Source organism: Sinocyclocheilus rhinocerous, unplaced genomic scaffold, assembly GCF_001515625.1.
Source record: "Sinocyclocheilus rhinocerous isolate Xijiao unplaced genomic scaffold, SAMN03320098_v1.1 scaffold541, whole genome shotgun sequence".
Taxonomy (NCBI): Eukaryota; Metazoa; Chordata; class Actinopteri; order Cypriniformes; family Cyprinidae; genus Sinocyclocheilus; species Sinocyclocheilus rhinocerous.
Genome location: NW_015658519.1, coordinates 2,567,850 through 2,578,177, shown reverse-complemented (window position 1 = coordinate 2,578,177; position 10,328 = coordinate 2,567,850). Strand labels below are relative to the sequence as shown.

The window sequence follows — 10,328 nt, the reverse complement described above, 5'->3', positions numbered from 1 at the left end:
TTTTAAAATCTTTATAAAACTTTATCTCCAGATTTTAATAAAGTTTTGAATTCCAAAGTTTCAGTGAGATTTCATGACATGTTCAGATATTTGGACCTAAAAACATACCAAATTTAGCAGGATTGCATGTTGGGTATGTGTGAGCTGCCCGGTTTTTACACATTTGAATACCTTGTACTAAACAACTGACTTACAGTAAGATCACCCACAAACAACTTCCTCATGAGCAGTGTGAGTCTAAGATGCCTTTCATTACTGTCACAAAGAGGAATTAGTTAAAAGCTAAAAATCACATCTAATACAGATGTAGCCTTGTTCTATATTTGGAAACACAGAGTGTGACATCAATACAATGTTTCAAAGCATGTGACTACACTAAGAAATATTGAGTTGGCTTTGTCAGGGACAGTAGTATTCGGAGGCCGGATTGGTTAGTCAGTGTTGGGTAAGTCAGCTTTGAGCGAGTTATCTATTGTTCTCTCTCAAAAGCAGAATGTTTGTCTGAATGCCTCAGAAGTCTGAGTATAAAATGTGGCTAAAGGTGAGCCTGAGGGAAATAGCGTGAGGTTTTCTCTGGTGAAATATGAGAGCTGGAATGCCCCTCACTGGTATTCGCTTATAATTACTCATCTTTCTTGGACTGTATGTGTGAGAGAAAACCTGGAATGTGTGAAACGGGCTGAAATCCAGTGGATGGTGCTTGCTGGAACCAACCAAAATTTCCCAAGGGCTTCACAAACCAAGAGACGCATGATTTTATATATTAATAGCTTTATTGTAAATGTATGAAATGTTTCAGAACATTCACATCTTTCATTGATTAAATAGAAGAGGTCAACCCTTGGCCATGTGTTTTGAACACATGAACTTTACTGAAATGCTCTTTGGCATCAGTTCCTCAGCATTACATTCAAAACACAACAAAACAATTGTACAAAATTTATATTAATATTTACTTTGAAATGACACCTTGACCAGCAAATGTGCCATTTAAGAGCGAACACATTCAAAAACAAAATACAAGAAAGCAAATTATAATATAATACAATTGGTTTTCTCTCTAACAGTTCTTTTAGACTACAAGGTCTATATAATGTTTTTGTCTCGCACATCGTGACAGTGTTAAGCATGCCGATCCTAGAAATGCAATGTAAAAGAATAACTTTGCTGAAGGGCGTAGCAGCCATAAATAGAAAAACATGAGAAAAATGTAACCATTTATAACGATCGATAAAGGTGGGGTGGAAAAGATACATGCAAAGAGCATCAGTCTCAAGAAGAAAGTCAATTGAACTGGAATGTGAAGTTACCACAGGTGTTCTGAGAGGAGGGACAATGCAATAGTGAGGACAGTTTAGTAGTTTGTGTCCACCCTCCTGTACGGGACGGCTGTAAATACCGAAAAATATAGGATTCTCACCAGCAGCAAACATCTCTGTAATTCAGTTTACTGTCTTATCTTTCAAAACATAGCAGACTGGAGATGTAGTTTTAAGAGAAGAGCTCAGCTCCCTCTTTCACATGAGATTTTTGAGCAGCTCTGCTGTTTATCTGGACTCTTGCTTCACAACAGTATTGTGATGTGGTGTCATTTAATCTCTCCCAGAGCTCCTCAACATTTATTTTGCAGGGCAGTTTGTCCAAGTGTTCTTCATCAAATGAAGATCTCCACTGCTTCAGCCGTCACATCATCCAGGCCCTTGAAAAGGTCCACAGCAGATGGTGCTTTCTGGATGTTATCTATGAAAAATATTAACAAATATGAATCAGTTATCGCAAAATGAGGGACTACATCAGGAGAAAGCCATCAGTGGTAGACCTATTTAAAAAGATCCCAAACGACTTTTCCACAAATGACTTTTAATCTTTATCTCTCAATTAGTGTGTAATATTTTCAGTTATGTTCTCATATCCCATATCACACAGAAACGGCTAAAAGTTGACTCACCAGAGCTGGTCTCAATGTGGGAGGTTTGATCTGTCGTCTGTTTCTCTAACAGAACTGGTTCAGGTTGTCCCGGGGCTGCTACCGGAGCGAGTGACAAATGGGACGTACCAGTCGCCGGGTCACTGGAATGACTCTTCCCTGGAAAAAGATCCATAAGAATTGTAACAATTTCTTCTCAGCTAATTTCATGTTATTCTCAGAAATGCTTAGCAGTGAACACTAATGATACTAACTTTGATACTAACTTTACTAATTAGGAGTGAACACTAATGCTAATTTTAGTCAGTCACCGTTGTAACTAGTAAAAAATAATTTGACAGTGAACACTAATACCAATGTTAGTCAGACAATAACTTACCTTGTAAAAGCTTAGCTAGTGACTAGTATGAGCATCTAACTAGTCAAAGTTCATTAACAGTGAAGACTAATGCTAATGTTAGTCAAGCAATAACATAGCTAGTAAAAGCAAAGCTATTAACTAGTAGGGCTAATGTTAGTCAAGCAATAACTTAGCTAGTAAAACCACAGCTTATAACTAGTAAAGGCTTAAATAAACACTAATTATCAGTGAACACTAACCTAACTAGTAAAAGTTAATTATTAGTAAACATCAATGCTAATGTTAGTCAGACACTAACTTAACTAGTAACTGCTAACTAGCAGTGAAATCTAATGCTAATATTAGTCAGATACTAACTTTGCTGATTAGGAGTGAACCCTAATGCTAATGTTAGTCAAGCAATAACTTAGCTAGTAAAACCACAGCTTATAACTAGTAAAGGCTTAAATAAACACTAATTATCAGTGAACACTAGCCTAACTAGTAAAAGTTAATTAATAGTAAACATCAATGCTAATGTTAGTCAGACACTAACTTTGCTAATTAGGAGTGAACCCTAATGCTAATGTTAGTCAAGCAATAACTTAGCTAGTAAAACCACAGCTTGTAACTAGTAAAGGCTTAAATAAACACTAATTATCAGTGAACACTAACCTAACTAGTAAAAGTTAATTAATAGTAAACATCAATGCTAACTAGTATTGCTAACTAGCAGTGAAATCTAATGCTAATATTAGTCAGATACTAAATGCTAATTAGGAGTGAACCCTAATGCTAATGTTAGTCAAGCAATAACTTAGCTAGTAAAACCACAGCTTGTAACTAGTAAAGGCTTAAATAAACACTAATTATCAGTGAACACTAACCTAACTAGTAAAAGTTAATTAATAGTAAACATCAATGCTAATGTTAGTCAGACACTAACTTAACTAGTAACTGCTAACTAGCGGTGAACTCTAATGCTAAAGTTAGTCACAATATATGTTAACTTAGCTTGCAACTAGTAAAACCTAATAACTTAACTAGTAAATTCTTAACTAGTTAACAATAATTGACAGTAAGCACTAATGGTAATGTTAGTCAGGCAACAACTATCAAATCTTAAAGGGTTAGTTCACCCAAAAATGAAAATTCTGTCATTAATTGCTCACCCTCATGTCGTTTTAAACCCGTAATCCGTTCATCTTCAGAACACAATGACTTTATTCAACAATTCGTCTCCTCCGCGTCACCCTGGTGCCATTTTGGAGAGTATCCACTGAACGTAAACAGCGTATGCTATTCTGTGTCAGCAATACACTGTTTACGTTCAGTTGATACTTTTTTCTGGATATTTTTGTTTTCTTTGAGTACAAAAAGTATTCTCGTAGCTTCGTAAAATTACGGTTGAACCCCTGATGTCACATGGATTATTTTACCGATCTCCTTGCTACGTTTCTGGACCTTGATCGTGGTAATTACATTGCTGTCTATGGGAGGGTCAGAGAGCTCTCAGAATTAATCAAAAATATCTTAATTTGTGTTCTGAAGATGAACGGAGGTCTTACGGGTTTAGAACGACATGAGGGTGAGTAATTAATGACAGAATTTTCATTTTTGGGTGAACTAACCCTTTAAGCAGTAAACATAAATTAGCAGAGAACACTAATGCTAATTTTAGTGAAACACTAATTTAGCTGGTAAAATCTTAGCTAGTGAACGCTACTTAGCATTGACACTAACCTTTGCCCTGGGCAGTGTGTGTGACCGTTGAATGAGCGATGGTGATGGAGGGCTCAGCACCTGACTCTCTCTTCTGCTCCTGCTGCAGCTTCTGCTTCAGGATGCTAATCACTGTGTCCTTCTCCAGGATTTGGGAGTACAGGGCACGGATCCTGACAACATATTAAACTTATGAGTCCTATACAATCCTGAAATCTAAAATGGATCATTAAACGCAACTGAAATGTATTTTTAGGTGCATTGAGGGTGGCTCTCTTACCTGTTTTCTAACTTCTGGTTCCTGTACTCAGATGATGGGAGCTCCTCAATGAACGAATGGCAGGGCGAATGGTTGATGATGGTTGTGTCTCTGTAAAGTTTAGGACGAAAGCAATTAGAAATTTAACATATACTGTTAAATTTAACATATACAAAATATACTCTGAAGGTTTTGACACTGATCTCCTTTTTTACCTCTGAGCTGCAGCAGTGGCAGCAGCATCCATCACAAACTCCCTCATGGTCTTCTCCTCCAAGTATTTTTGTTCCCAGTGCGTCTTGTCGGCCTCCAGCGACAGAATGTGTTCTTCTTTCTCCCGCAGAAGCTCTTGCAGTGTGAAGACACTCACGTGGGACGCTCTGCAGACTGACTGCGGCTGCCGCTGTGGACAGAGAAGAGCAAACAAAGTGTAAGATTGCTGCAATGTCTTGATCTGAAGTCTCAAGCTATTCTTAGCTTCACTGGAAGGAAACAGCCCTAAAATACAATGCTTAGAAACATCAGAACAGTTAAAAACAAAGCACCGTTTTGTCTCAGTACCTGCTGATTTCGGAGGCTCCGCAGTTCCTGCTCCAGCCGTGTCCTCAGGCGTGTTTCCAGCCCTTCTCTTTTCTCGCAGGTCGCCTGCAGCTGAGTTAGAGCCCCCTGCAGACGCTCAACCTTCTCCACATACGCTCTCTGCCTCTGCAGCTCTGTCCACAGCTGCTGGCTGCGTGTCTGCGTGGACCTCAGTGCAATCTCCAGGGCCTCGCTTCTGCACTGATGGTTCTCCACTTTGTTTCGCAGATGCTGAACCTCCTGCTCCAGATGTGCACACTGAAGCTGCTGTTCTTCATCTGTCAGAGAAGATAGAAAAAAAAATTGAGATCTGTGTTTGTAAATTAAATGGATATGTCCATTGCTTTGAGAGCCGAAGATGGTCCCCACATGCCAAGTTAAGGCACGTTCATGGGTGTTATTTGATATTAAAAAAGTGGCGTGGATGGTGGCATTTTGGCTGTGATGTCACAATATGGTTCATCTATTTTTTTTAAATATTTAATATTTAAATTTATACATGATTTGTACTGTTTTGATAAATCATCTGTGTAATGTATTAATCTAGCAACGTATTGGTTCAGTTCCAAGCCATTCTTGTAGGTTAAATTTAAGTGCTTAGTTGAAATTGTTAACTATTAAAATTGTTTTCATTCATTGAGATAAAACTGAAATTAACTCAAATATACATATTAGTGCAGGCAACTAACTAATAAAATAAAAATAAATTAAAGCTAATGAATAATTAAAGCTAAAAATAAATTAAAGCTAAAGCTAAATGGTTCTGCAACCATTGGCCTGTATTATATTATATTATATTATATTATATTATATTATAGTAAATGACCTTTTGACAGTCTTTGTAGCTTGTAGTTAGGTTCAAATGCAAGAACTGCTTTGGATAAAAGCATCTGCCAAAAGCATACATTTTCAGTACATACTAATCCATTATGCCCAGTCATAAAAAGCATAGAGATTTATGTGAGGACGTGAGAAAGAAGCTGAAGGAATGTTTATGCAGGCCCTCTCCAGCACCACTCCCCATTGACTTCCTGCTCAGGAATTCAATCGCAAAATCCGGAGCGCCTCATTTACGCAAGCGCTTAAGGAATGCAGAGGGAAGGAGAAGCAGTGACCCACTCTCACTTTGACCCACATCCCGGAGCTTCAGACTGTTTTGCTTATTTCCCATCAGTCACTGTCATCACCTTCCCACTCTTAGCGAACAGCAAGTGATCGCTGAGCAGAACATTTCATTAATTGTCCATGTGAAGCAGACGAGAGCAGTGACAGTGGTTATCTGTCTCATACAAAGCTAAAGTCACTTCTGACATTTAATCCTCTTCTCTGACTGTTCAAATCAACTAAGGCACTGTTATGTGACTGAAATTCCTGCCTTGGAATGTTCTAATTGGAAACACGTTCCCTCTTTAAGCAAAATGACTCAACAGAAAAACAGATCTTCACATTTGGAGTTCAACTCTGGATTAAGAAGTATCCAGAGCATGTGAAGCAGTAATGAGGCTTAATATTGCTGTGTTCGTGAACTCACTCTGCAGAAGGAGCTTCTCAATAACATGCTGGTTCTGTTCAGCAGCTTTGGCTTCTTTTGCCGCTTGAATGCTTGATTGCTGCAGCCTCTTGATCTCAGCCATCAGCTTGTTTCTAAGCGCTTGCTCTAGAGTCTCTCTTTTAGCGCAGCCCTTCATCAGAGTGTCGTAGGCCTCTGAGATCCTTTGGATCTCTTGTTCCAGCTGGGGGAAAAAGAAAAGACAATTACTGTAAATAGCAAGTCAGATGTGTCAATCTAAAAATGACAGTCTCAGAAATACTTAAAGATGGTTAGCAATCAGCATTGCTGGTTATGATTAAAGGCGCAGTTGCATTAGTGAAATTTTGTGGGCAAAAAAAGGTCTATTGTCAATTGTGTAGAAATGCATAACGGAAGTCACAGAAGTCACTTTCAAAACTGTCTGCTTTGGTCAGCATGCAAATTTACGCAACCATTTTGAAAACTAGCAAAATCTATGTACTGAACTTTTTCGCCATTATTCGAAACTGCAGATTCCTATTGGATTGACTGGTTTTCGCTCTCGAAATTTCAACAAGCAATTGTAAATATGACCGCTCCTTAAGAGCACAGAACAGAGAAGGTGTTCTGGAGTCCCATATGGAAAGACCAGGATGGCATTAACCATGACTCCATCATCCCAGGCATGTTTACACAAGGCAGTGGCCTGATGGGTAAGCGCTCAAACCTGTGTTATTATCATTCTTTCAGAGTGCAGCAACAGCTTAACTGCACTGATGTAATCCATTGGAAACACTTCATTGCCTTTTGGAATTTAGCCAAAGTCAAATGAAAACTACAAAATAATCTTGTTCTACTTATTGGTTCTATTTATCCAGTATATGTAATAATTCATATGTAATAATCACTCACATATACACAAATAAAGTGTCTCTGTCTTTGTAAGTCAACAAAGTATGTGATGGAAAATTTTTCATATATAATCTGTTGTAAACAGCCTGCCACTATTCGCTAAATATAGAATTTAAATAGAACAGAAAGAGAATTGTTGTAAGATATAATACAACATTACATATAACCTGTTGTAAGACACATATAGCCTGTGTCATTTTATTAAACCGAAAAATTACTAAATTCAGACAGGTGTCCCATTAAGATCTGTATTTTCACCAGAGCCTTGCCCAAAAACCTAATTTTCCAAATTTTTGCACAAAAAGTAAATTTCAGAGTCATGTGCTTTTACCTTATGAATTCTGAGGGCCTTCTCAGTGTGTCCCTCTAGCTCCTGTTTCAGTCTTTTATTCTCGTTCATGAGCATTTCCAGTTGACTGTGACTGCAAGCTGTGACCTCCCTGCCAGCAGGGGGAGATGTGGAGAGTCTATGGCAAACCTCTGGTGTTTGAAGTCTGCACAAGATAATAATCATCATGTTAGATAAAAAACTAAACGATGAGATTCAGTTCATCTTAGTACATTAGTGCAGTTGGATGACAAACTACATCAGCACGTCGCATATTGCATACTCAGCAATAGCATCAGCCAACAGACAGTTAGTCATAATGACACATCCTATAAAGTACGTCAGAACTGGAGAAAATGCATATACTGTGTTACCAAATCAAATGTTAGCTGTGGTTAAGTGTAAATTTTGCAATTGTTACCTGTTGTGCTGGGAATGAAATGGTGGTGGTGCTTTGTAGTAATGTTCATACTCCGCTGCTTGTTGTGCAGGAAAGGGGTACTCGGTATAAGGAACCTGCTTATTGTACTCCAGTCCTTGCTGGCTATATTGTAAGTGCTGGTTTGCATGATATCCATGCATCTGAGGGTAACTGGCAGAACATGTTGCAGGCATTTTACTGCGCTCTACTGAAAATTGCAGAAGCCGCTCACTGAGTGACCGTATGTGGCCTCGCTTCGGATCCCAGCTGTCTTCCTCCTCACAGGGCTTCGGGATGGTTTCACTATCCTGCAGTGAGCAGCCCCTGTGCGGTTGGCACCACTGGGAGGCCAAATGCTGAGACTGAGCCTTGGCTTGTTCATAGGTGGGCAGCTCCTCGCCGTGGTGTGGGTATGTTGTGTAGTTCTCAGAGTGCTGGTAGTCGACCTGGTGCTCTTGACCCTGGGGTTCTTGGCGCGCAGAGAGCTGAGGAGACTGGGGCTCCTCCTGGCTGAGGCTCTCAGATGAAGACTGTGAAGAACCAGCTCCTCCGCTGCCACCCCCAACACCTCCTCGTCGCAGGGCCTGCTGCTGGATGGCCAGGAGTGTGCGGGCATCTGTGGGGTTTCCATAGCGAAGCTGCTCTTGGATTAGTCTGTGCAGGACAGTACCAGATGCTTCTTCACCTCTCATTTTATTTGATGGAGACGAGTATTTATGATCTGAACTGGACCTGGAGGGCAAGAGACCAATCCAAGAAAATATTATGATTTTTCAAATAGTCAATAGTTATTTGAAATAGATAGATAGATAGATAGATAGTAATAAAGGTTTAAGAGCTGTATTATTTTTTAACTATTTTTAAATGCTCTATTATTTCATTATTTTAAACTATTATTATCAATTTAGAGAAAGTGTCATATTAAGCAACAGTATAAAAAGATTAAAAAAATAAGATAAAATAAAATAAATCTAAGCCATCTTTACATTGTAAAAATGTTGTCACCCAAAACTTTATTTGGCAACATGTTTTAACTTGCTTAAATCAAATAATAAGCAAATATTTAATGACAAAACCAACTATATTAACTTGCGATAGGGACAGGTCAGCCATATCCACTTTGTACCATATGGTTAAAATTAAGAATAACAACAACAACAACAATAATAATAATAATGTAAACAACCATATAAATTAAAATAATTACGTCAAATAATTACAAAAATATATATAAAATAATAGCAATTCCAAAATAAAACCAAAACAACACATTCCATTTAGCAACAACTATTCAAAAAAAAGAAAAAGAAAAAAAAAAGTGATCATCCAGACCAGCAGCGCGCTCACAGAAACTCAGTGTGAAATCTTCGTTATTACTGTTAATACGTCCAGAGCGAATTAAACGCCATAAACCATAATTTTGTTCTAACTTTTACTTAACAACAATATATCGTCCTCAAATCGATTCGGATTAATCGGTGTTACACATAGTTTCATATATTCCGTTTTCTGCCGATTAAGGCACTATAGTGAACGAACGCGTTCGCTGCTATTGATCATTAAACTCCATGTCTGTAGAATGAACATTAACGATGAATTTACCAACTAAAACTTTCATTCCACGCGGATTCTTTTAATTGCATGTGTAATAATCCAAGTAATCCAACTAATGTCTTCTGTGTGTGTTTTATCTCCTCGTTGTGTTCAGGTCGGGTTGGCTTATGAGCTAGTAGGCGTGCGCTCTGCTCTCATAAATAACTGAGCGAATGAGGAATGATCGGAATGTGTGAGCTCAGAGATCAAAAGTGAAAAAAGAGAAAAAGAGCCATTTAACCCAGCAGCTGCAGTTCCGTTTACATCCACCGGGGCTCTCACAGCAGCTACGAGCGCTCAATGGTTTTGACTGGAAGTCCTGTAATTTAAGAAAACGGCCCAGTTGTGGTCGAAGTAAATCCATGGCAACATAAAGCCTTGTTTTACTACAGAGAGGCTGAGCAGTGATGTCACATTAACAGAGAAAAGGTGTCAAAAGGTGTGACCCAATCTGAAAGGTATGCAAACGTGTTGACACAAGATAGGAATACAAATTACTAGAGCTAGAAGATCAACCTTTGCGTATTTAGGCATATCTTATAAATGTTTAAGCATATTTTCTAGTACTAAACGAGCATAGGTTTTCTTTGCATTTGTATTCTACCGACTTCTACTGCATGTTTTTACTTTCACAGTTTTAATGTATCTGTTCAGCTTTGCCATCACAGAATAAAAAACATTTTATTTTGTATTTTTTTTAAATCAATTCAAGTATTGTAATATTATTTCACAATATT

General features: G+C 38.3%; 1 protein-coding gene across 1 annotated transcript; it reads right to left on the bottom strand.

The window, feature by feature from the left end:
* Window positions 1–763: 763 nt before the first annotated feature.
* On the bottom strand, window positions 764–9,713 carry LOC107722615 (angiomotin-like 2a). Its single transcript, XM_016531045.1, has 10 exons — window positions 9,601–9,713; window positions 7,999–8,730; window positions 7,581–7,743; window positions 6,359–6,560; window positions 4,810–5,105; window positions 4,464–4,651; window positions 4,270–4,359; window positions 4,011–4,162; window positions 1,949–2,086; window positions 764–1,740 (listed from the first exon to the last, which is right to left on the bottom strand). Exons 1-10 carry the CDS (start codon window positions 9,639–9,641, stop codon window positions 1,655–1,657), a joined length of 2,088 nt encoding a protein of 695 aa, XP_016386531.1. The 5' UTR covers window positions 9,642–9,713; the 3' UTR covers window positions 764–1,654.
* Between the last annotated feature and the right edge of the window lie 615 nt (window positions 9,714–10,328).

Coding starts and splice junctions, on each gene's coding strand:
- LOC107722615 (XM_016531045.1), bottom strand. CDS start 9,641: ATGCAATTAAAAGAATCCGCGTGGAATGAAAGTTTTAGTTG. Junction 6,561..7,580: donor AGGCCCTCAGAATTCATAAG/GTAAAAGCACAT, acceptor TTTTTCCCCCAG/CTGGAACAAGAGATCCAAAG. Junction 5,106..6,358: donor TGAGAAGCTCCTTCTGCAGA/GTGAGTTCACGA, acceptor CTTCTCTGACAG/ATGAAGAACAGCAGCTTCAG.